General features: G+C 32.7%; 2 protein-coding genes across 3 annotated transcripts; both read right to left on the bottom strand.

Moving 5' to 3' along the window:
- Positions 1-157: 157 nt before the first annotated feature.
- On the bottom strand, positions 158-2,236 carry LOC117208967 (putative DENN domain-containing protein 10 B). 2 transcript variants are annotated; one of them, XM_033450519.1, is made up of 4 exons: positions 1,262-2,236; positions 743-1,189; positions 555-672; positions 158-487 (listed from the first exon to the last, which is right to left on the bottom strand). In XM_033450519.1, the coding sequence occupies exons 1-4, from the start codon at positions 1,496-1,498 to the stop codon at positions 216-218; spliced, it is 1,074 nt and encodes a 357-aa protein (XP_033306410.1). In that variant the 5' UTR covers positions 1,499-2,236; the 3' UTR covers positions 158-215. The 2 variants fall into 2 exon arrangements, with proteins under 2 accessions (XP_033306410.1, XP_033306411.1); XM_033450520.1 differs by having other exon boundaries at positions 743-1,174.
- Positions 2,237-2,385: 149 nt separating this feature from the next.
- On the bottom strand, positions 2,386-21,381 carry LOC117208966 (mycosubtilin synthase subunit C). The gene is made up of 13 exons (XM_033450518.1): positions 21,192-21,381; positions 15,705-15,840; positions 14,782-15,057; positions 13,384-13,539; positions 12,722-12,948; positions 12,374-12,436; positions 9,559-9,769; positions 9,157-9,324; positions 5,360-5,556; positions 4,911-5,106; positions 4,146-4,506; positions 3,260-3,710; positions 2,386-2,679 (listed from the first exon to the last, which is right to left on the bottom strand). Exons 2-13 carry the CDS (start codon positions 15,838-15,840, stop codon positions 2,539-2,541), a joined length of 2,583 nt encoding a protein of 860 aa, XP_033306409.1. The 5' UTR covers positions 21,192-21,381; the 3' UTR covers positions 2,386-2,538.
- Between the last annotated feature and the right edge of the window lie 5,498 nt (positions 21,382-26,879).

Below are 26,879 nucleotides of genomic sequence, written 5' to 3'. Positions count from 1 at the left end.
CTTTTTCATTAATTACGATTATTCGTAAATAGTAAGTAGATTTGGCACTAGATGTCATGAAGATCTATTTTTAATGTTGTCCCTGAATTGAATGTCCATTCCATTAGAATTAGAATCTTTTAAATAATTTTTTAAATCATAATCAAGATAAATTAAGTGGTGGAAATTATTTATTGGATTATATTACAGTTACGTATTTACAAAAATATATAAAATTACAATAAAAACAAATTTTCAGCTACAGCTAAGTTGATTAGAAAATTTTCTACCGCTGATGGTAGATTCTTTTCTTTCAGCGTTTGTGCTGATACCATTTTTCTTCCGTCAGGTCCTTGAACTACCGCCAATGATTTCAACTGATTCAACAGGTCTTGAGTTTTGTCATTTATCTCGGATATTATTTGGCTTTCTATGTAGGATTGGTTTTCGCTTAGTTGGATCATGAATAGAGCTATTTCTTTATGCGTTTTTGTCATTGTTAGGCTTTCTAGAAAAATTAATAGAATTAATATAATGTTTATTAAAGTAACGATATTTTAAATATCTTTCTTTACCTTTTGCATGTGATGCGACTGTAATCTCTCTAGCTGGAATATTTACAAGTAGATCAAATAAATCTGTTCTTGATGAAATGGAACTGTTTCTACAGCCAGCAATGTAGTGTGAAAGACCCTGAAAAATATTTAATTATTAGGGTTATAAGATAATTTTCAATAATGAAATGACAGCTTGTTCAACATACTTTTAGTTCTGCCAATTCATCATCGATTAGATCAATCCAAGGAAACAAATTATCAGTGACTTTACGATGCTTCATTAATGCAGGAAATATTCCAATCCATTTTAAAAGTTGTTCCAAGCTATGATGATAGACTACAATCCGTTTTTTCAAAAGAAGAGCAGTGTATATCAAGATTGTTTCCAATTCAAATGTTTTAATCATTTCTCTGACATTTGTGTTGTTTGTAAAGCAATGGCTATTAAAGTTATCAGAAACAAATGTTCCATTTTCTTGAGTAGAACATGATCCTTTTGTAAATACCGAGAGATATAACTGTAGTATTTCTGTTGGCTTGCCAGTCTTGCAATACATTTTGCTGAGGACTCTTGAAAGAACCTCATATTTCCTTGGATTAAAGTCTTTAGCAAACAAAACCAATGCAAATTGCTTTACCTGTTCCAAAGATAACTTTGAAGTATTTTTATTATATTCGTATATAATTATTGTAATGTTACCATTTAAAAAAAGCATGTAACTTACTTTTGGTAATTTATCCGAATCAAATACTTCACTACAGTGTATATAGAACCAATCGTATCTGTGTCTTGAGAATACAAATACTTGAGGGGAGTTGTGTTCTACTTCTAAGTTACATTTTCTTCCAACAACTGCTTTTTGAGATTCTGAAACGATTGGATAAGACCAGGTCCATAATATATCACCGTTGGAATCTTTCTCAATTATGCTACATGAGAGTAAATCCGTAAGAGGTGCCATTTCGAAATTATGTTGTCGACAGATGAATCCATCAAACTATGTTAAAACGAATAGATGCTAATTCGAACCGACAATTTTTATTGAAAAATGTTAATGTCATATTATTATTTACACTTAGATACAAGTGTTCATGCTATGTACTTATATAAAAATTGGTCTTGTCAAGTTTGACGTTTCGTGAGGTTATGTTTTACAAAAGGGGTGTGTTAATAAGACGCAAGCATAGACCGTCAAGTGCTGCCTTTTGCGGTAGAATATGAAAATACAAACATTTAAAAAAATTTAAATTGGCCAGTTTGCAATTTTGTAACTCAGTGAAAGGAAAGTTCTTTATTAGTAACGAAATTTGATTTACAGTGAATAGTGAATGTTTGTGGTGATTATAATGTTACTTTCATATCTAAATCGACTTTGGAGATTTAGGAGAAGAACATCAAAAGGTATATGAACTTTTTTTATTCAATCATTTAGTAATTTACTTATTTCATACGTATCATAATTTACATAACCTATATATCTTGGCGTCTAATATTCTGAACATAATTTTTGAATAATTATTTCGAATATTCGAATTTGTGTCATATTATGATTTTTATGTAGAAAATTCAGTGAGCAATCGGAAAATATATGTATCTAATCCTAATAATCTATTAGGTATATACGTATATATGTATATACTCTATTCTATGTACAAAAATATTAATAATGTTTTGCGAAAAGTTAACATTACGGGTATATATATATATCTCTTAATTATGTATCAATCCTATTCTATTGCTATAATTTATATAAGAATTAATAATAATAATCATATACTAAACACAAAACAATCACAGTAATGAAACTATTTTAGACAGAATTACTTTCTAAAGAATAGCAAATATACAGTAGCTTATACAATCGGAGTATATTAATCCCTAATATCATATCTGAGGGTATATCGATATAAATACAGACACGCTTATTAACTTCATTGGTACGAGCGTTTTACTCTCGTGCAATTCGAAACGCTAATATTTCCGGTTGGTTTCCAGGGTACATTAAGCGATCATTTTCAACGAGCAAATTGCCAGTTGACTGTCCGGCGCTTCTTTAAAGGGCTTCGTACCGTCTGGGGCAATGTACCTGTTTACTTGGTAAGTCAGCATTGTTTCATATCCAAACACGTCTATACCGAGTTGCTATAATAAACAAAATAATGATAAAATTAATATTCTTAAAATATTGACAAAATCCAGTATAAAATTAGTGATTAAAATCTACTGAAAAAAGTTAACTGGAAAGAAAAACCGAGGGAGGATGTGTGATTCTGATAACAGATACTTTTCACGAGAATTTTGAAATAATTTTAAAAGTTTGATTGATCTGAGTAAAATTTCCGAAACGTTGCTTTAAATATATGAAATAATAATGAAATAATATTTTAGAATCAAATCTAAAATTAGTATTTTTATTTGGAAAAAGTTAATAGAACAAAAAGGAGGAGGGGGAGATGATTCTGTTATTCCGTTAACCGTCGCTTCTGGCGGGAATTTGAAAAAAGTTCAAAAGTTAGATGGTCTAGAAGGAAAATTAGAAGGAAAGAATAATAGGAGAGGAGATTAAGACGTTCGGAGATGCTCGATATAGCATTAGCAATAATGTGTTAGCAATTATGTGATAGAAGTATGTCTCTTTCGTTACAATTTCGTTAAAGATTTTAAACTATAAGCTAGTGTCCTTTTTAATAAATTAATTGTATATTTAACATATTATTAATACCTGTGTTAGTGGACTGGTGTTGGTGGTGAAAATCCCAGCATATTCTTTTCTCTTAGCCAATTGTAAACAATATTCTTCCATCTCTTTCATCAAAATTACATTTTCAGCTGGATTTAGGTCACTGCTTGTTGTCATCATAAAATTATGAATAATCTGACCCGTTCCTTTTGGTAATTTCCTTTCTCTAATGGGTGCTTCAAGATATTCTAAGAACTCGAAAACGATCGTTAATTTGGAATCAAGAATTAACTCAGGCTCGTCCCAGAGATCGAAATTTAATGCTACCCCGATCGTTCTGCCATGTTGTGACGATTTTACTGCGAAACTTAAATTCTTTTCTACCAATGGTTTCCAAAGTAACTCCATCATTATACGGTAATCTTCTTTTGCTATATCTTGCATTAACCACTGTTCTAAGTCTGCTTTGTTGTAGAAACTTTCTGTAATAATCCTGTGGAACAAAGAAATTATCTTTCTCTATGATAAAATTTATATATTTTAGATGACAGTACTATTTCTATACTTATTCATGGCCATCTGTTTCATTCTATAAGTATCACAAATGATTTTTATCTCTCTAATTTTATTTAAATCTTGATATTCCATCCCACAAGAAGCATATTTTATTTTATTTAGACTCTTACTTTATTAATTTCTTTTAAATCTTAAGTCTCCATTATGAATATGACAAATGATTGTATTTATATCTCAGATTCCTATCGCATAAACATGACTCTTCTCTGTACTAAATCTAAATTTTAGATTGTCTCCACATAAATATGATAAATAATTCGCATCTCTATAATTTCACTTTTAGTGATTCATCTCTCGCTTGAAATTCCTCAGAAAAAAGATTTCAAATGTAAATTTAGCGAACTCTACGTACTCTGTCACATCCTCTTTATGAGAATCGTTCAACATCTCAAAGATATGTTCTTCCTCGTTAAGACCATTGTCAATCGGTTCGCCATCCGTGCTGGTTTTCATTCGGTTGAGCACCTCACCCAAATTCTTCGCCGTGATGAACTCTGTGATTCCTATCTCGTAACCTTGATCTTGTAGCTTTGTTACCGTGTAAATCGAGTTCAAGGAGTTTCCGCCAATCTCGTAGAAATTTGCATCGATCCTAACGTCTGCGCGGCTTCCTCCACCAATTACAGACGCCACCGTTGGAAACAGAACTTTTGCCTTTGCTAAGTCTGCTTCAGGTACGTCGGCGTAGTCGCAGTTCATGTATTGCTCATTCTCTATATATAATATTCATATAATTAATAATATATATTATTATTAACTCTGAATTCTTATCTTTGTTGTTATAATATATATTTGACCATTAATCGTTATCCACGGTTCATATGTGACCAAAATAATTCCTATCAGAATACTTAGCATTACACATAAATAATTGAAATCCTTATTACATTAATGTTACATTATTTAAATGTTGCAACATTTGACAGTGCTTCTTGTAATAAAAAATATTTCACTTGAAGCGTATTTTCAAGTTCATTCTTACTTGAACCTCGAATAGGAGGTAATTTACAATTGATTATAATAATTTGATCATTGCAATGTGTACCGAAATTCAGATTATTTTATGTGGTAGATGTTTTGATAAAGTGAACAGATAAATTAAAAGTTATACCAGTACCGTTATTGAGATGAGAAGATTCGTATTGCTTGAGCAGCGTTTGGCGATCAGTTTTCCCGTTTGTTAAAAGAGGAATATTATCCACGATGATGACTCGTGGTAACATGTATACCGGTAGATTGGCTTGCAGAAACGTTTCAATTTTTACAGTGCAAGTGGACGAATCGTTTGTAACAGTTACGAAAGCAAGTAGTGCCTGAAAATTTGATATACAAACGATTGTATGTAATATTTTTTATGTATATGTAATTTCATATAATATTATTCTATGCATTATTTTATACCTCTGATTTTTTATTATGTTCGATACAACTATATTGTAATTGTATGAACTATGTTTTATGTTATATGTATAATCGTTATTCGATGCTTATTATTTGTAGGATATCTATAATATAATATATAATAATATTATATCAGAGATATTAAAACAATTTTACTAATGATACCTGAGACAATTCACCGGGTTTGTAACAGAGGACAACCACTTCGTCGACACCAGGTGCCTTTGATACTGTTTTCTCCACTTCCGTGAGGTCTACACGGTGTCCCCTAACTTTAATTTGCGAGTCTACGCGTCCTTCGTACACGATCACTCCTTTCGATATTCTTGCATAATCTCCAGTGCAATAAATCCTCGAGTGTTCTGTTCAAACCGAAAATTAGATATTAACTTTTATATTATGCTAACAAAGCTTAAAACGAATTTTCGGTATAACAACACTTTTTCGCAAATCTTTCCATATAATAAACGTCAGTTGCTACGATGTTAGTTGATAGAATTCTACGTTTTTAGAGAAAGATCGTCTTTTCGATTAAATCTTTTCATACAAGTAATTTCATATAATTAAATCTTTTCTCGATAAGAAAAGAATCATCGCTTTGAGAATATAAATACCAAGTGTGTTCTGACCATAATGCACAGCGATGCGTCGAGATTGAAATCCCGGAAATGTTAAAAATGTTGATGCTGTACAATATTTTTTTACCTTTTTTTTTCTTTCCGTATTTCTCATCTCATTTCCATATCATCCATGGTAATCCATTCGATATAACTACACGTGGTTATCGATCACGTGTCACGTGTAATGAGACGCGTCGAGGATAAATAAATTTTCACTACAATGCGGTGATTCATGCCTATCGGCATGGGCAAAACAACAGGGGATTTCTACGGTGTTTGCGAGAATTATTTCCCTGGTGAAATAAGGTCGAACGTTATATTCTTAACGAGATTATGGTAGCCAGCTGGCAGAGAAAAAAAGAAGCAAGACAGAAGCTCGTGTGTACACTCCAAGATGCACGCTCGTAATTTGTTTCTCTTGTTTGCATCGAAAAAGTTGCGAATATCGATCAAATTATTATTTATTCTCATCTCTTATTTCGTTTTTCAAACTTCTTCAGTCCCTTTTATTTCTTTAGTTTTTAATCATTGTTCATTCTTTAGATTGAAATTTGATCGAAGAACTACGGAAACGAGAAAACTAAGAAAGATTGAAAAATAAGAAATAAGTAGAATTTTCTATAGTCGATAAATGGCTGAATCTAGATATAAATATAAGATTATAAATTCTCGAAATATAACGCGTTTATCTTTTTCTATCGGCATTTTATTCTTCTCTGATTTTTGTAATTTATATGTTGATATATCGATGAATTTTCATTTTCATATCTTTATCCTATTTGAGAAGATGCTAACGAAACGATTCCTTCCACTCTTCGAGGATTTGAAAACAATTCCAGATCATCTATTCGGTTTTTGGAAGCAACATTCTACGATAGAGCAAATTTATCGTTTAACTCGATCAATCAGCCAAGATTTAGAAAAGAAAAAATACAGTTCTGCGGTACTTTTGGACATTCAGCAGGCGTTCGACAAAGTGTGGCATGAAAGACTTTTGTTCAAACTAAAGAAAATCCTACCACACACCCATTACTCCATCTTAAAATCATATCTAACCAATAGATGTTCATGATTTAAATACTTAGACGCTATAACCGCAACATTTCCAATAGAAGCTGGCATACCCCAAGGTAGTGTCCTCGGACTTCTGCTGTTCACCATCTACACTGCCGATTTACCAATTTTAACAGAGATAACCACAGCGACATTTGCTGATGATACAGCTTTATTAGTATCCCATTCAGACCCGATAATTGCCTCCTCAACTCTCCAGCGAGGTCTCGACTTTATGGAAAAGTGGTTCCACAAATGGCGCTTCAAAATAAATGAAAATAAATCCAATCATATAACCTTCACACTGCGGAAACAATCCTGCCCGCAGGTGACCATAAATAATATTTCAATTTCAAACATAGATTCAGTCAGATATCTGAGCATGATTCTGGACATCGGCAGACGTTCCAACTTAAGCGCGCAGAGTAAAATAATGCTATATGAAGTCGTATTAAAACATGTTTGGAGCTATGGGATCCAACTATGGGGAACCGCGAGTAATTTCAACATAGAGAGATTCTTCAACGATTCCAATCAAAAACTCTAAGATCCTTAATAGATGCACCTTGGTATGTTACCAACGAAACGATACATCGTGACCTTAAGACACCTACAGTTAAAGAAGAAATATCCAAATTATTTATTATATTAATTTAATTATTATTAATTAATAATTAATTAATAATTATTTATTATTCACGTTATAGTACCACGCCAGAATAATTTACTTATAATTATCAATGAGAATTGATTGTAAACTACTTCCAAATAAAAAAAGAAAATCTTTATCATTGAATGGCACGCACATAACACAAACAAGGCAAGTTAAATACCTAGGACTTCACTTAGACACACAACTTACATGGAAGCAACATACTAAATCAATTGTAGACAAAGTACGGATAAAAAGAAGACAAATGTACTGGTTAACTAGTCGAAGTTCTAAACTCAGCATAGAAAATAAAAGGAAACGATAATAAAACCAACTTGGACGTACGGAATACCACTATGGGGGACAGCAGCAATGAGTCACATAAATAAACTAGAGTCGCTACAATCAAAGATACTGAGAACGATAGCCAACGCCCCATGGTACGTCAGAAACGAGGATATACGCAAAGACTTAAAAATACCAATGGTCGAAGAAGAAATCGGCAGGTACGCAGAAAAATACAAGGGAAGAACGACAACACATCCAAACCAGCTGATTGCTGAAGCGAGCAAAACTCTCATAGAAAGAAGATTAAAAAGAAAACACCCCACTGACCTCACTAAAGAAATAAAATAGTCAAACTCGAAGATGGTATCCCGCTGGGGGTAGCCATCCACATGTTATTTAGCAATTAAGTTAGACAAATTTATCAAATGTCCTGCTGGGCAAATTGCAAGAACAAATTAAATAATAATAATAAAAAAAAGGTATCTTTATCCTCATAGGAAAAAAATACCCTTTTCACCCGAGAGGCTATTTTCCGTCACCACGGTGTTCCGTGTGGCAACTTGAGAGGAGAATGAGAGGCAATAGCCCCTATTTATGCTAGATTTCGACCTCTCCAATTGACGAGAGCGCAGTATTGGTTCGTAAATAGATTTATTCTTTATATTGATTGTTATGAAGTGTGAAGTGTTACACTTTAAGATGGAGATGAAATATTTATGCTCAAATTCTTCCGAAACTATGGTTCTGGCAACGTCTCTGACGTTAGTTCAGATTCGACGATCGTGGCACAAGTATTCTAGTTTCGTAAATTTAGAAGCTGCAAAAAAATGGATTTGAAAATTTGTTTAATTAATTCATATATTTTGTAAAAAAGCAAAAGAACGAAAGGCCACTTAACCAGCTGTGATTTATAAAAACTTTAGTAGACCAGTTGAGAGGAGATAATCGACAACCGCGAGATCGAGCTTCCACGTCGACTACTAACTGTGATGGAATTCGGTTAAATGGGAAGCTCCATGTAATTTTAACAGGAAGAAAAAAAGGATTGTAAGGTGTGTTCTTACCGAAACAAAGCAGGATAAAGACACGAAACAACTTATATAATTGCGATACAAGAATGCATCTGGTCAGATGTTTTATAAATTATCGTAAAAAAATGCAGAAAATATATTTAAAAAATGCTATGTTCAAAGATGTAAATATATATAGATTATTAAAATATAATGTTTTTTAAGTTAATTTTTGTATAAAATCATTTTATATTATCTACAATGCTGCTACGCCCGACCGAAAAGGCCGTCGATTGCAAAAGGTTGAAATGTTTATGAAGTAAACCGTGAAATTTTTACCTAGATCGATGGCATGAGGATTGTCCTGAAACTTGCGGGACTCACTGTCGCGGATGTACCCTGTTGCAAGGTTCTTTCCGGCGACTACCAGTTCTCCGACTTCGCCCTGCGGTACCAGCCGCATCTCTTTGTTCACGATATAAATAACGCAATTGTCCAACGGCTTGCCTGTAATCAAAAATCCGTTCCACTCTACTAATCTGTTTTCGAAGTTTGAATTTATCGATTGAAAACTTGCGAAATTTGCAAATTATTTTAGTACCGTGAACAGTTATTCGAATTTATTGTTCATACGGTTAGGTAACTAGTTGTTTGGAAAATTCTATTTCTATAATTATTGCTATTCGTCTCGTATTCGATTATCATACTTTGTTTTTAAAAAAGTAGCAATTTCCCAATTACCAATTGGCACTTTCTGCGTATTCTGTAGTTGCTTCCGATTGGTCAACAGATGATAGGTAACGTCCCCCATGATCTCCGTGCTTCCATAGAAATTCGCCAAGATTTTACTATCGTCGCCGAAAGTTGCAAAGAATTGATCCGCCAGCGAAACTGGCAACATTTCTCCAGAGCATACCCAAAGTCTTAGAGAACGTAGCACGCTGTCCTTGTTCTGAAACCAGTCAATGGTGTTAAGGCAATACTTGCTAACTGATATGATCAATCTCCGTCATTTAAAGCGTATTGAAGGCAATCTTAAAGCATGTTAATTGTTTAATCAAGCATCAATCCAAGGGCAATGTTAATACGTGGTTCGTGTCTTAATCATCGAGTCTTAACTGCTATTTGATCATAAATTAGTTCTATATTTATCCTCGATTGGTATTATTAAGTCTTAATAGATTGAGTTACGATCGAACAATTGAAAAGCTTCCGCGTCGGTGATTTCGATGACCTTGAGTTATACTTGGGTTGTTAACACAATTGGGTTACTTAATCGTGGAATATTCGACTTTAATGTATTAATACAGGCGATTAATGGTTTATATCTTGTAAAACATAGGATCTAATTTATTATGAAAAGACGATTAATTTATATACACGTATATAACGAAATAATGTATTTTAAAACAGACTGACTTAGGGAAGTGATTGGCTTCAGAAATTTTCCTACTACGTCATGTTCACATAAGAAAGATCATTTGGATCGACACTTGATTATAAATACACCGAGTCAATTACTTGAACTCGGTCAGTTAAATATTAGGTTGTCCGAAAAGTTTCTTTCGTTTCATAAGGCGATAGTAGATGAACAACAATTTGTGTTTGATATTATTTTATTGAATCAGGTATGATCCATTTCGTTCTTTCTCTATTATTACGTTCGTGTATAATTCAATAAACTAATATAAAACAAAAAACATTGTGCGTGTATTATTTCCTTATAAGACGAGAGAAACATTTCGGACAACCTAATACTTAGATACATAGAAAAACATAGAAATACGCGAATTTGTAAAATATTTTATACATTTTACAGATCGAATAGATAGGCACACGAGCGTTGTCTGGAAACTAATGCTCGTTTTGAAATAACAACGATACAAATGCATCTTGAAATGTCTTCTTCGTCTGTGATTTTATTATATGTACTCAGTTATTTTCTAATACAATTACCAGCCCTATTTCAATATTTATCGTAACGTGGCGCGAGTTTTTGTATAACTTTGTCATACGTTTCCACCGTCGCTTCACATAACCATCTTCTTACGCAATCTTTTAAATCATCGTTTCTCGCGAAGCATTATCGAATAAACAACTCTAAGTTTTGCAAAAAAAAGAAACTGCAATGAATATCATTTGCAATGAAATCGCAGACACGTTCTCGAGCTCGTCTGTAAATAGAGACGGCCAGCCTGAATGTTTACTATCAACTACAGTTTCTCTGTCCCTATTGAATTTCCACACTTCTTATTCGATAACTCATCCATAACTCCGTTATCGTGAATTGCTGTAATTCGGCGGTGAATGCCTTTTGGAAGAATTTTTACAGCTTTCGAGAAGCGCAAAAGCGTCATCAGCGGGATCTTTAACGATAGAACTACCGATAGTTAACACAGAGCTGTTTCTACCAAAACCAGTCAAAATGACTGGTCTTTAAAAAATACGTAATAATAGAATATTTTCATATTTATTGATTTATTACTTTCTTACAGAAGCAGTTCCATGTTATGTAGTACATTTTTGGTATTATCAATCCACCTGGGACTAAGGGACTAAACGGAGGGTTGACACATTTATAAAATTGTAGAACCAGTCGTTTCGACTGTTGCGGTATTTCTAGCGATCGATCCGGAATTTTCATCATATCGAATGATACGCAGTAAAAGTTGTAAAACCGTATGGGAAGTTGTACAAAACTTTTACGCTTTGACAAGTACCAGTCATTTTGACCGGTGTTGGTATTAGTAGTCTTGATACAAAATTATTTCGACTTTGAATACATAAAAAACAAAATAAAATTCATTATATCATTCTTTTAGTTATCGTTGCGAAAGTCATTTAATCATTGCGGAAAAGAAACTATAACATAAAGTAGAAATTTGAAAATAAAATTGTAAAACCAGTCGATTTGACTGGCGTGATAGTTCTAGTGTTAACTCGCGTCGTCATTTTAAACGTACGATACAGCGACAATATTATTAAAATAGGCAAACAGGAAACGACTTTGCACGACTTATGTCAATACATGAATGAAGCTAGGTGATCTTCTATAAGTACATCCCATCGTTTAACACGGCTTCTACATTTAAACTGGTAGTACTTTCTGCACTAACCTCGTACAATCTGAACGATTAAGTTAATCTGCGTCGGTTAATCAATTTTCATGCTTTTATCCCCGTCGTTAGATTATCCTTTTTTTTCTTCTTTTTCTCGTAATAATGAATATGAGAAACGATGGTGAAACACACGGATTTCGACGTAACGTTTGCCATTCGTGAATAGCGGATCTAATGCATAAAGATTGCGTCTATTGAAAGGGACGTGTTGGTATCTGGAACGTTAATCTGTTGAAGGTGCTTAGAAATAGCTTGATACAGAAGCACTTAACAATGTTTACGTCATTTATATCTGTAATCGAAACACAAGTGGGAAGCCTATTTATCATACAAGATCTACGATTTACAATCTACGTTCTATGATCTATAATCTATGATCTATGATCTACGATCTGAGAAGCTGAGCGCGTGGTTATTATTTCCGATTATTATCTTACCCGTAGATTCAAGTACATCAGCATAGAGTACAGTAGCGATGGGACCAGCACCAATCGTTGAATCTGAAATAATTGTCGTAGACAAAGTTTATAGAATACGTCGCAGAATAAAAATCTTTTTAACGGTAAATGAAAATAATTTTTCAAATATACCATATAATGTTCAAAGTTTGTCGTATGACGGAAAGATTCGAAATTAAAAAATGAGATTTCTTTCCTCTTTTTTCTCCTTTTCTCAAAGATTTTTCTTTTCCGTGAATTTCTTTGTCTCCTTTACTTCTGTTCTTTTTTTTTTATAGATAACAAATTTCCAACTATTTTGTCTTAGACATAACCGTAGGTGCTTACCTTGTACTTTTCTAATACCGAGACGAATCTCTCTGGATCCCTGGTAATATGTTTGGAGACAATTACTATGGTTCTTCCTTGCAACAGAGGTCCCCAAATTTCTGACACGCTATCCACGAAGGTCAAAGATGTTTTAAAAATACAATGTTGCTCGTCGGTGGCATAAGGCAGCTCGCGCCATTGCCATTGTAGTCGGTTTAACACAGCCGCGTGCGGCAAAAGCACTCCTTCAATCATGAAATCAAGAAAAATAGAAAGCCGTAAAAACGAGATATAAGAACAAGATGGGAAAAGTAAGGAAGAAACAAGAAGAAAAAATAATAATTCCAATGCTACGTAATTACTATAATGTACTATAATTCTTCACATCGACGTACAAGGCTGGCTAATATATTTTTTTGTATAGTTCATTATATTTATTGCGTTATTAGGCTGTGGATATTTATACAAATTATACAAGTATTATATCTATACTATTATGCAAGTATTACACAAACCACTATATTTTGGATATTTTATATATTCTTTCATGTTACGTGCATTCCGTGCAACCCTCCATTTTCACATTTTCTATAAGTAAACGCATAGAAATCCGCGCTCTAATTATTATATACGTAAAATATGAAATTTGTCACTATTATATATAAACAAATGAACAGTACCCTTCGGCGTGCCCGTGCTTCCAGAAGTATACAAAACGATAGCAGTGCTTTCAGGGTCCTCGTTATACTCCAAATCCTCTTTCTCCTCAGCTTCAGATTGTTTCAACAACTGTTCATACGTTATCGTATTTGTTCCCTCGTAAATCGATGCATCCGCTTAAAAAAGATATATTTATATATAAGATATATAATTTTATAACATAATAGAACTTTATAAAGATTTTTGTAAGATTATATATAAGGAAAGATCCTTAAAAAAGGACAGTGACAATTTCCCGGTTCTGCCGGTATCGATAAAGTTCTTAATTAGAATTTCGATGCGGCCCTCGGCTAAACAGCTGAACTATTTACGCGGAGAAACGGGCGAATAAATACGATAAATGTCAATGAAACCGTGGCCGCGTTAAGCTTGCGGAAATTGTGACTTGTAGTCAGAGAAAATCGAACGTTCGTAGGAGCGGTTCTTTGTCGACCTTAAAAATCCAGCACGCCAATCTGCATAGATAGCAAGGTCCTTCCGTTTACTGCTCGAAGGAAAAATCGTTTTACAGCGTAATACTCTCTAGCAGATCTAGTTCGACACACATCTTTTTCTCTCACGTTTTACTTTGCTTCGTTTCCTTTCTTTTTGCTTCTCTTTTTTACTCGGATATTTGTACAACTACCGCGAAACATAGTGTAATTAGGAAAGACAAAGAAACAGGATCTTTTCTCTTTCTTTTTCTTCGTAACCCTGGCGAGAACACAATGTGTTTCGAAACGTACAGCGTAGATTTCTCTTTGGGAGAAATTTTTGTTAAACCAAGTCATCGATCGACACGTTCCACCGTGCGTCTACTGGAGAATAGTTCGATGCAAATAACACGAAGTTTTTAAAGCAAATTAATGTGTTATTTGTGTCACGCAGAAACCAAGAAGCAATCGCTTGATCTTGAAAAAATCGATTAGCTTACGCCCGTTTAATAAACCGTGGAAATTAGTAATTGAGTCATTAAATAATCATCTGGGTATTTTGCCATTTGCAACTACTATGAGAGTGAAACTATGAGAGTAATCAAAAAAGATAAAGAAACGTGATTTTTTTTTCTGCTGACATTAGCAAACAGAGTGTCTTTGAATGAATGATACAAAATATAAATACAAATATAGCTATAAATACAGTTATAAATACAAATTTATTCACACTTCGTTTCGGCTATGTACATAGTTGTTAGTGCTATCAGAAAAATATGCTTACAGCGAAGGATTAATCGAAAACTAGGTGTAATTTTAGATCGCTAAACGGAGTGGCAGTAGATACATATCGCGGAACATCGAAAATACTGAAACCGGTTTAGTAGATCAACAGCCTGTTTATGGAGAGGAGGAAGACAAGTGAGCAAGTGTTATCGTATTTACCTCCTTGTTCTATCACCACTGCGAAAGGTTTTGCTTCTTGCAGAACATGTTTCACCCTGGCCATCGGAAACTCTGCGTCCAAGGGCAGATACGCCATACCGGCCTTCAATATGGCAACTAACACTGTTGGCAGTCGATGCGATGGCTTCATACATACTGCTACGAATGATTTCGATAAATTGTCTGGCTTTTCCAATTTTTGGAATACTCTGGCGAATTTGTTAGTCAGCTCGTTCAACTCATCGTAAAGCATAGTATACTCGTGTCCATCGTCATCTGCGTTGCAAAATAAAAGTATAATACGTGTAATGGTGCAATGGTATTTCGTGTTTGTCTGAATTTAAAACCGCTCGATTTTAGATTCGAATCTCAGGATGTAATCTTAGGCGGATAGATGCGTGGAGAATTTGTTACATTTCATGTTTGATTAAAATCCAAAGCATTCGATTATTGTCGGTTGAACGGTTCTAAGATGTTTGGATAGACGCAACGAGGATAAATAGGAAAATATTTATTCGCGCGTAAATCCAACTAATTGTATTATATAAATATAACAATTATTATAAAGTAAATTCAATTGAATTTGATATAAGAATTTTCTCTATTTATATGCTCGTTATTATAGGATTTTCTCCCCCTATGGTGGAACTATTCAATTTTCGTAAATTAGATTATGTACGTTTAACGACGAATACTTATAATTCTCAATGAGAATTGATCGTAAAATTCTTCCAAATAAAAAAAAAAATCTTTTCGAGACGTTATCTAACTTTATGGAATTTTCAAATTGCGAAACAATCGTGTTAGTATGTCAGAAATTTTTCTACTTGTTTCTTTCACCCAGTCACCTGTTTGTATTTTCCTTTTTTATTTCTTTTTTACTTCTTCTTTTATTTCCCGTTAAGAATATCAATGACAAGTACCTTCATAGCGGATTGCCAGCTGGCTGGAATAATTTGCCGCCGCTTGACTGAATAATTTATGAAGTAAATCCTTCTCCTTGCCGGCGTTGCTGATCTGTCGGCCTTTTAACACCGACTGTTGCAGAATAGTGCCCATCTGTGGGTGTAAATTTTATGATTTTCAATCGACTCTCAATATTTAACGAATCTTTGCTAGTTGTTACTCTAAGCAACTTTACTTTTTACTAATAAAACTCTTTTCTAGAAAAAATTCCAGAAAAAGATCTTTTCTAAAGTACAAGTTCGTTATCTTCCTTTACGTGACGACTGTGAAGAGAGAATGCTGGAGAAATAGTATAGCTTTCAATAATTATTTTTTTACAGTTTCTATAATTTCTAATGATAGATAAATTTACATTTGGAGGAATTACTTTCACTATTTCAGAATGAAAATTCTTACAAAATATCCATGTAAATTTCTACTTCCATGAATGCAACTAAAAGAATGAAACTTAAATAGACATTTGTTTTACCTAATAGATTACTATATGTTCGATATTTTATGTATTCTGCGTATTACGTGCATTCGCAAGTATTTTTGCAACTCTCAATTTTCCATAAATACATCAACGTTCACATTCAGAGTTATAATATGGACGTAATGCATGCTTTACCGGTTAATGGGAAGAGACGGAGAGTCTGGTGAGTCGTTCAGGATTAAAAATATTCATCAGAGCTATTATCTGTGATTCATCGATAGCTATGAGAATTTGAAATTCCGAACGACAAATGGAACGTGCTAGATTAAGTTCAGTCGTGGAAAACTTGCAGATGTTTCCTCAATTATCCGATATATTGATAACAATTGTAAAAAAATTCCTAACAACAGGAAACAGAAAGTCGGAAAAGCGTCTGGCCGATAGCGCGAAGCGATTAATAGTTGCGATTCTCTAGATTCTAAATCAGCAAACCTTTTCGTCTATTTCAGTTCTTATTCTAACGAACTTATTTTGCTGCCTTCTAGACGGTAGTCCGCTAAGATTATTGTTCCTATTATTATCGCAAAACTGACAGTAATAACGGGTGGTCTGTTCTATTCTACGTAAGAAAATAAGTCGGAAATATGCAACACAATTTTCCCATATGACGTTTTGTTCCTGAGAATATCGAGTTTGAATATTTATCAGGTATATTTATACCTGGTTAAGTATCGACACGAGTAAACAGTCAACAGGAGGTTATTATACAAAAATGAGTCAAGAGTGTATAAATAATATTTTTCCGTTCAAAACCTCGTTTTTAAGTAAACAATGTTGGAATATGCTTAGTTAACACTTAGCCAACCGAATAGAGAGATCTCTTCTCTGCAAAGAACATTACTGTGTAACCGAACGGGGAGATCTGCCTTTTTGACTTTAGCAAAGCGTTTTCTTTTTTTTTGTTGTTGTTGTTATTATCAGTTATTGTTTACCTGGAATCGTTCATAATTAATTACGCCATATATAAAGTACAGTATATAATAAAATACACCAATTTAGTGGTGTTAAAATTAATTAAAGAGTTACGCTATTGGTAAATCGAACGATACCACACCGTAAAAAAATATTAAAATGCATTATGAATTTTTAATTTCACTCTCAGTTGTGTCATTTATCTTTAGTTATTTTTAATGCTTTTAATTTTACCTATATTTTTTTATACTTCTAATATACAGGGTGGTTGGTAACTGGTGGTACGAGCGGAAAGGGGGTGATTCTACGCGAAAAAAGAAGTCGAAAATATAGAATAAAAATTTTTTTTTAAATTTTTCCATCGAGACAAAGATCTACAATGAGATCCGTTATAACGAGATGCGATAAAGTGCACGCGTACCGAGCGAAATTCAAAGTCGATTTCCTCGAAAACAAAGCCTCAAACGAAAAATTTGTATTCTATATTTTCGATTTCTTTTTTCGCGTAGAATCACCCCCTTTCCGCTCGTACCACCAGTTACCAACCACCCTGTATATTTATAATTTGATGTTTTGTATAAACAATATGTGAAATCGTTAAATATACCGCAAAATATAATTAATCACTTAAATAATTTTTAGACTTCTTTGTTTTTTAACTAGTACGCGGTGGAAACATATAGCTAGGTTGGCTAAGTGTTAACTCCGATCTGATACATATAGCCATCTTGAAAACTATTTTTTTCGAAAGCAAAGCATCTCGTGAAGAAAATGTATCCTACATTTTTTGTTTATTTTCACGTATAGATTAAGTTTGTAACGAATTACAATAATAGTCCTGTCGATTATTTACTCTCGTCCAGTTCGAAATTAGCCAAATTTGAACGTGTCAAATTTTCACGCTCGATGTTTTTGGAAACGAAGCGTCATATGAAAACATTTTTTTCTATTATATATTTCCGCCTTATTTTTCCCCGTACAATCGTCTGTATCCAATTGTATCATCAGTTACGGACCATCCTATATAATGCAAGACATAAACGGTTAACAAAAATTAACATTTATTGCGTTAATATAATAATATATCAATCAAAATAAAAATCTATAGAGTTTTCCCATTTTTGTTTGTTAATTAGTACAATAGAAAACTAGGGTCAAAGCTGAACTCTACGATTAAGAAAGGAACACGTGCTATTTCGCTACTGATATTTTAGAAATCATGATTAGTATTTTTTTTTTTTTTTAGAAAACACCAAGATGTTATCAAACACGGAATCTATTATTATCTTACACGTGAGTTGGTAAGAATGAAGTAATCTGTGCTAGGTTACCCCACTCACCGATTTCGTCACGTTGGTAGAATAAAGAAAATTAATAATTAACTGATCGTATTCAGTAGCGACGGTAAATTTGTAGCCTCCGCTGTTACAAAATAATTCAGTTGTACGTGTGAAAGTGCTTTAGTCAATCAATTTGATGCACGGATCGACTCGAAACGAGAAGGTAGAACGTTCTACTCCGATAATTAAACAGCGACAATTAACAATTTTAGGGGAATGTGTCTTTGAAGCGTTTTAGATTTTTGGCTACAGGTTTTAAATTTTTAGATTGTAGATTACTGATTATAGGTGTATTGGTACGTATCTCTCACTATGAATTTCCTTTGAGCTATCGAAGTAGATTTTTTAAATAACTTTTTTTCCTTAGTTTTCGTCGATGTAGTTTCGTCCTTCTGTTTCCAATATTTTGAAACATTTCGTCTCTTCTCTAACAAGTTTTCCTACTAGTTTTTTTTTCTAAATCGATAGTTAATCGTAATTCATAAAAATACTTGATTAATCTATTTTTTAATAACTTTAAATAAATTTTTTCACACAATACCTTCGTTATTCTTACCAATCTTTGTGAATATTTCTTCCACTTTCAATTCTTTTGCGCTCTTGTAAGTTATTATGCTGACCGAGCAAATAAATATTTGAGAAAGATTCCTGTCATTAAAAAGTTAGAATCGATTCTATAATATATCAATAAATTCTGCAAGACCAAAGCCACTCAATTTGTGTGTATGTATATTGTACCAAAGGTATTTTGTAACCTTCTTATTTGTATCCTTTATACCAGCTGCTTGCTTTCAACTGCCAATTTTCTGAATTAAGATTAATTTCTATATCGTGAAGTTGACTTTCACCGATCGTTGCAAATGACCTACGCCGTTACCTCTCAGTAGCAATTTTCTACGTCCTGATTTCGTTGTTCTAACATTTGCATCGTAATTTTCTGCGTTTTTATCTTACACGTTGAAAACTGAATGTAAAGATTAATATAATGATTAAAAAAAAAAAAAAAAAGGAAGACTGTCGTCAAAGTGCAACTAGTCGAAAACGTGACTGTTATAGTTTTCCCGGTGATATCGCAAGTGACGATACGACAGAGAAACGCGTGAAACGCTTATATAAGTCTGCTAGATTTTGTAATAACTAGAAAGAAACGAGAAGTTGTTCCAGCGATTGAAAGTATCTGACTATATTTCATGATTTATTATGTTCAGGAATCTAGGTTTTTTGTTATCAATTTTTGGTGTCAAAAGTATCGAAAGTACGCAAACATATTGAAGCAAATAGTTGGCAACTATTATTAATTTTTAATTCGACTGATATCGTTGGACTTTAAGCGATGCGTAAGATCTTGCATTTTATTATTTCGTTTTAGATTATCCTTTTTAATTTGTACTGTTATATTTTACACGACAAAGATGGTTAGTGTTATATAATCAAGTAAAATACAAATTCAAACGATATAATATAAAATCACGTAATTTTTGACCGTAAATTCGTAACTCGTAATTTCTATTGTAGCAAAGGAAACTTTAATGTCAATGCTTTAAAACATTTTATTAATAATCTACAATGCATAATTATAGTGTTACGGTATAATTGGAGGTTTCCAGCAGATCCTATAAAATAAGTGGTTAAGGTATTGACATTTATTTGACGTTAAGTGGATAGTAATCGAATCTGGAAACGTTGATTGAACGATAATCGTTTATGTGATTTTCAATCAAATGATCAGTTGAAATGAAATTGCTAGTGAAAGAAAAACGTTTCATGTAGTGTCTATAAGAATAAAATGATATTCGGGAACTTCGGGAAATGTTAAATTTTGTCTACTTTAGTTATCGATAAATATTATTAATATTGAAATATTGCCTGTAATATCGCTAACACAACGATGACACAAATTTAATTAAACGCAGACTGATTTTACAACACCTACATTGATTTCAAGTAATATTTTTTCTTTAAAAATTCATTTTGTCGACATATTTTTGTCAGACTTATTAATTTTCTTAATAGATTTCTCTGTAAGATTTTCAGGATTCGTATAATTTTTTCCGATTCATTATTATCATACTTTAAATACTTAAGGGCCTAATTACTTTAATCGTGAGTGAATGACCAATTTATTTCATGTTATTCTCTTCAGTCTACTAGAACGATGTTTTAACACTACTACATATATCCTGAGATATCAGTGATTCACAAAAAAAAAAGAGAAAAATAAAAATATAAACTAATTTCTCTAAATCTTCTTATAATTTTAAATTATTGTTATTATACGAAACCAAGAATTAAAAACGAATGGAAATATATTGTGAATTGGTTTCTCCAGATCTTGTTACGCTTCTAAATTAGTATTAAACTGGTATTAAACAAATTCTAAATTGGTATGAAACTAAACCGAGAATTAGAAAAGGACCAAAGTAATTGTAGACTCATTTTTCCAGATCTTTTTATGTTTCTCAACTGTTAGTATTAAGCTAAAGCAAGAATCAAAAACGAACCAAAACAATTGCTCCATCCTCCTAGCATTTCCCATGACTAATTGCCAACTTTCACTAGACTTTGCACATTCATTCTCGTAGGAAAATTGACCTAAACGTACATGTATTTACGTTTATACAAGTGGTTTGCTACGATGTTTTCCATGAAACATCGTTTATACGACGCGACTGACTAATTCACCGTAGAACAAGATGCAGTTTTTCGCGTTCGCTCACCTCAGAACTGCTGTCTCACGTGGTTTGACCTTTTCGCGTCTCGTCTTTGATATCGTACCTGTTCTTCGTCAGAGATCCGGCGACCAACTCGACCAAAACTCGGACAGGTGCTCGATATTATTAAAGAACCAGCAGCAGTACACTTGAAACTTCGATAGAATTTAGGACTTTCACTCTTGCCCGCTTGACTTCTCAACGAGAGTTCACGTTATCGTTAGATATGTTCGTAGATAGGATAATATTTGACGGATTCTTCGAATTCCCCAAGATTCTGTTCTTTTTTCTTTTTCTTACTGAGTCTTCCACGTATTCACACTTTCTTACTAATTGTAAGCTCTTATCTTCTCTGTTTAGTGGCGACGTTTTCCTTATTTCTTCCTCCCGCTGGAAATTTTCGTAATGTTTGTTCGTCACGATTCTTCTTCTTCTTTTTGATTTGTCACGTATTTTGAAATTGTTGAACGTATATCTTCGACTTTTCTGTCTCCTTTTAGTTTCAGATCGTTCTTCTTCTCTTCTAACGAGATTATTCCTTTACGTAGTTTTCACGGTATTACAGCAGTGTTTTCCACGTATGTTACGTTTCACTTTTCTGTATTTCTCTACTTACGATTGTTCTCCCATTCGTGGTTATTCTTCCTTTCTCTTTACAATTTTCCCGCTTTTTTCCTTCCTTGTTACGCACGACCACTTGTTTTCTCTTTCTTCTTTCTCTTCGTTTCACGATTGTCTATTATATCTGAATGAAAACGATAGAAAATATATGTTACTTTAATATCTTCTAGCCAATAAAATCGATTGAATACCGATCTAAAATAATATCCTCTGCCTTAATATGCCCTTGTTAAATGCCGATTTAAATTTTGGTTTAGTTTTATTTAGTTAATTCTTAGTTTATAAACTTGTATTTTAAAACACACGTCGTTTAGTAACGGAGATGGACGGTTGATACACTTGTTGCACTTGAAAATTCGTGAGGGTACACTGATTGAGAGAGTGGTACTAGTTCGGGTGGCGGTAACTCAATGACCTTATATGGGGCTCGATCATCACCGGTCCGATTACTCGGTGAGAATGTCTCCTCCCGTTGATGTTGCATGTGCTTTTATATAGAACCGGTTACGAGGACCCTGAATTGTTCGTTGTCCCCCATCCTGCCACCACCATCTCTCTGCATCTTTTGTGTCGGCTGTATACCACCGTCGTCTGCTGAGGAAGTGTTACTTCCTCAGTGATATCCCGTCGATAAAGAACTCCGTTTCATGTATGGTATGTTTCAATAGTTGTACTTATAGCGCTATAGTTGTGACATTATGTTATATACAGTGCAGTGGTATAATACAAGTATAATAGCTTTACGATATTATAGTGGTTATTATGTACATTGCAACAATAGTTACAGCATTATATTATATATAGTATAACAGTATCAATGCAGTTATAATAGTATTAGATATATGTAGTGGTTTTGCATAGTCGTACGACATATTATATATAGTAGTTTTATATGAGTAGTATAGTTATTGAAATGGTAATACGTGTACAAGTAATAGCATGGTACTCCGAATATCATAGTGGCATAGTAGTATAGTATTATGTTGCTACATGTAGCAGTAACATAGTTACTACTAACAGAAGTCATATTATAGTTGTGCTACATTTAAAATTTCAGCAGTGTAGTACAACCATAACAATTATATGATATAGTAATATTCTATATGGTAATATGTGTATGAATTTATTGATAGTAGTAATATGTAAGTATAGTTATAGCAGTATATAGTAGTATAATTAGTAACTTTTTTACATTTTCTAGTAGATATGATACTGGTGTGTGTGTGTGTGTGTGTGTATGTGTGTGTGTATGTATGTGACAGAATGTCCAAAACTGGAGACTATGAGATATGGTATGCAATAGTAATCGAGTACTACGTAATTAAGTTCTAGAAGCGTAGATCGTAGACTTCGTAATTTTAATGCAACATGTAAGTCGGTTCTTTCGTTCTATTCATTTTTCTTCTTTTTGTCGTCTGACTTTTTTCTAGGATAGCGATGTGTAATTGATACATTCAATTATGATGACGTTCCTGACGATTAAATGACGCTGTGCCATAGACTGTAGACATTGTCATTAGCAAGATCAGAAGCAAGTATTGGAATAGTAAAAGTGAAATTAATGATCATAATTAATTTTTACAGGGCTTCTCATCTGTGACGTGATAATATACTTTTTCTTTCCTATAACGATGATATGAGGCTGATACATATTTCTGATGAGAAGGTAGCTCAAAGTCTCTCTCCGAATTATTCCAAATTGATTCAAAGTTTGCATCATAGGATCATATCAAGATTGTACAGACGGATGAAAGTTTCTTTCCGAGTTATTTTGAATTTCTTCAAAGTTTGCATAAAATTGTTCAAAATTTAGTTATAATTACTTAAATAATTAGTTTGTACTTGGCATACAATTTTTTAGCATTGCCGTAGGATTTATTTATTTAAAATTAGCTTCATTTAAAATTGATTAATCCAGAGTTTGCGCAGAATTATTCAAAATTGGTTGAAAGTGGGAAACAAAGGCAGAGAATAACATTAACTAACTAAGCTAATCAAATCGTTTGCCACTTGATTGAACCAGTTACTAAGTAATTATTTATACACGATCGGAAACTGTAGATATGTAGACAACTCTGACAAGTGAATAAGGGCGAGCCGATTCGTTCTATCGTAAGCTCGAACGAGCTCGCGACACAATATCCAATAATCCTTGAATTAAGAATTATACTTAATTACACGTTTCTACGTAACTTTATCATGGATAAACGCGTTTGTCATGACGACCTCAAGAAAATCAGTGGATCGTAAAATTATTTCACTTTGTCGTTCTATTAATCTTCTACTATATATCACAGTAGACTGTAAGCATTTCTAAGCAAAGGATGATAGTTCTACACATATACATATACGATATGCTATACAGTATTGTATACTATAATGAGATGCATAGAACAAATTAATAGTGTTATAGAAGAGTTGACTGTATATTGTATTCGCGCACTTTTTCTCTCACAATGTTATCTAGGTCATTCATGTTGTTGAACATTTTTCAATCCATGGCATTTGTCATTTTAAAACGTTTAATAACACGTGAATCATTGATGACCACCGTGATTAACGTCATTGATGATCAACGTGTTATTAACTTCTTCAAGTTCCACTAATACATGCGTTTAACGCTAACTTTGTACTTGATTTTTCATTTTATATTTTAAAAACGCTATCTTCATAATTTTAAGTAATAGTTTACAACTATAGAACAGTGTTTGTGTATTATACTACTTTCTTTTACTTATCATATTCTTGTACGAGTATTATTTTAACGTTACTTATATATCTACTCATATACTTCTATATTATGATTATCTTTTTACTTTATTATCTAAACGTGTTATACAAAGCCTAACTTAACTCTTAGCGTAAGCCTAACACAAGAATTATAATAATAAATAATAATAACACCGATATTATTTCACATTCATCTATTGATCTATGATCTACATATCATCGATACCACCTATTGACAAAAGCCGCAATCACTTAGTTGCCAACCCAATTGATATCACTTTAAGAATATCAATTTAAAATTAAAAATTTATCCAGAAATTTTTGTACTGTAGATTATGTATGGTATCGACTGTAAAAATCCCCAAATTATGACAAGTATTTCATAATAATTCAGAATTTAAATACAGGTATCGTATGAACATTCCCTGTAGAAAATAGAAATCAGATATATAACGAACATGTTAACCATGATAATCGACCGAATGAGCAAAAACAACGTTAAGCATGATTTATCGTGCTGGAATCATGTAACGTCATCTTATAAAAAATGATAATAACATAAAGATACGCACTTACGGGAATGAAAATATGAAAGATACAGGTACTTCTTGCTTGTCAGTTTTCATTGGATAATTTTAGTGTATCATTAATTTTGTTTCGGTGTAAGTTGGTGGTCAGGTTGAAACATGTGCGTTTAAGGAGACGGCTATAACACAAACTTACGACTATAAGAACGTAAACAGGAGTATCATAACCATTTAGGAATATTTGTTTCAAGGATTTATTGCTTGCTTACTGTTTATTACGGCCGAATGCCGCTCGCCGATCACAAGTCTATCACACCCTCTCTTTATCTTTATCATTGCAGGATATATTATCAATAAAAAGTTTAGAATCACTTTATGTTTCATAGAACTTGATAAATTAAAAAGATTGCAAGTTAGAGTTATTATTTTAATGAAAAATCTATCAGAATAACAATTACTATTATTATTTGTGGTATTGTATAAAAAAATTAAGTTACCTTTTTTAGAAACATTTTTCTTAACATAATTATTCGTAGTTCACATCTATTCATAATTTTGTATATAATTTTTCAGATGAGCATTCAATAAATTTTATTATTATATGGAAAACTAAATTATCTGTTGTTTTATTAACAATGAATTAGCGACTAAAAGTTTGAAATTAATTTATCTTCTACAGAGAATTTAGTATTTAAGAAAAGTTTTCATCTTAAAATTTCTTTATCTTGGAATATTTTTTGACCGAAACTCTATCAAAATAAAGAAAATCGTTATTAATACCCATATGATATTAATAAACTATAGAGTAAAATTTTAGGATTCTTTTCTTGAAGATTTGAATTTAAAAATTAAGTGGCATCCTAGAATTCTGTTCTTTTAAGATACTTTCTAGTTAAAAATCTAAATCCAAATAAATTGTTTTCGATATCTATGAAATTAATTTTTATAGAATGACTAGCGATTTAACGTAGCTATAAATGAGAAACTGACTTAAAATTTTTAATTGGTCGTGAGTGGATACAATTTTGTTACGGTAAATCACAGCTTCACCAGATCCGAAGGGGAGCCAAGGAGAATTATTTATGAAATATTGCTCGTTGCATAATCTCAAGGAGACGGCGCATAACATTGTTAATGTCCTTTTAATTATTGTATAATGTCCATTACCTATGACTAATTGTTTCATTCTTCAAAATTTCCTACTTGGCGTCTCCCTAGTGATCCCTAGTGCAAACGTAATGCCATTTTATTTTCTATGTAAATCCTTTCCCCTTATCACGCATTAAAATCTGAAAGCAATTCTCTGTTCTATGCAATGTTTTAATTTTTCCGCCAATTATAAGTACGTATGTATATCGATTTAACCAAAGAACAGCATAGGTTGTGTGAAATTATGACGATAAAATATGTTACTATGGTTGTCCAAGAATATCTAAAGAGAATTCTTGGTTACAGAAAATTCCAATTTCCAGTCAATTATATATTATATAAATCTATATTACCTACATCGTTCTTCTATCAAACAGATATCAATTAGACTGGCAACTAAGTGATTACGGATTTTGTTATTAGCTGGTAATGACAAAATTTGCAATCACTTAGTTGCCAACCTAATGGATACCTGTTTGATAGAAGAACGATGTAGGTAATATAGATTTACAATTAATGTTACAGAGAGAAGGAAAATATTATGTTATAAAATTGGAATTATCGAATATCTTGCAATATCCAGCCAATTGTATACTTATCTAGCAGATGATGTAGAGAGAGAGAAAGATATCAGGATGATATTTTAAGTTTGATTGTGTAATAAAAG

This window comes from Bombus bifarius, unplaced genomic scaffold (genome assembly GCF_011952205.1).
Source record: "Bombus bifarius isolate JDL3187 unplaced genomic scaffold, Bbif_JDL3187 scf7180000008165, whole genome shotgun sequence".
Lineage (NCBI taxonomy): Eukaryota > Metazoa > Arthropoda > Insecta > Hymenoptera > Apidae > Bombus > Bombus bifarius.
This window is presented reverse-complemented; position numbering and strand designations above follow the sequence as displayed.

What these genes read in the sequence shown, in the direction of transcription:
- LOC117208966 (XM_033450518.1), bottom strand. Translation starts at nt 15,840, where the DNA reads ATGGGCACTATTCTGCAACAGTCGGTGTTAAAAGGCCGACAGATCAGC. An exon ending in CGGTATTAGAAAAGTACAAG is followed by an intron (nt 12,437 to 12,721) that starts GTAAGCACCTAC and finishes CAATTATTTCAG; the next exon opens with ATTCAACGATTGGTGCTGGT. An exon ending in CATAAAGAGGATGTGACAGA is followed by an intron (nt 3,711 to 4,145) that starts GTACGTAGAGTT and finishes TTTGTTCCACAG; the next exon opens with GATTATTACAGAAAGTTTCT.
- LOC117208967 (XM_033450519.1), bottom strand. Translation starts at nt 1,498, where the DNA reads ATGGCACCTCTTACGGATTTACTCTCATGTAGCATAATTGAGAAAGAT. An exon ending in ATGAATTGGCAGAACTAAAA is followed by an intron (nt 673 to 742) that starts GTATGTTGAACA and finishes AATATTTTTCAG; the next exon opens with GGTCTTTCACACTACATTGC. An exon ending in AGTCGCATCACATGCAAAAG is followed by an intron (nt 488 to 554) that starts GTAAAGAAAGAT and finishes TAATTTTTCTAG; the next exon opens with AAAGCCTAACAATGACAAAA.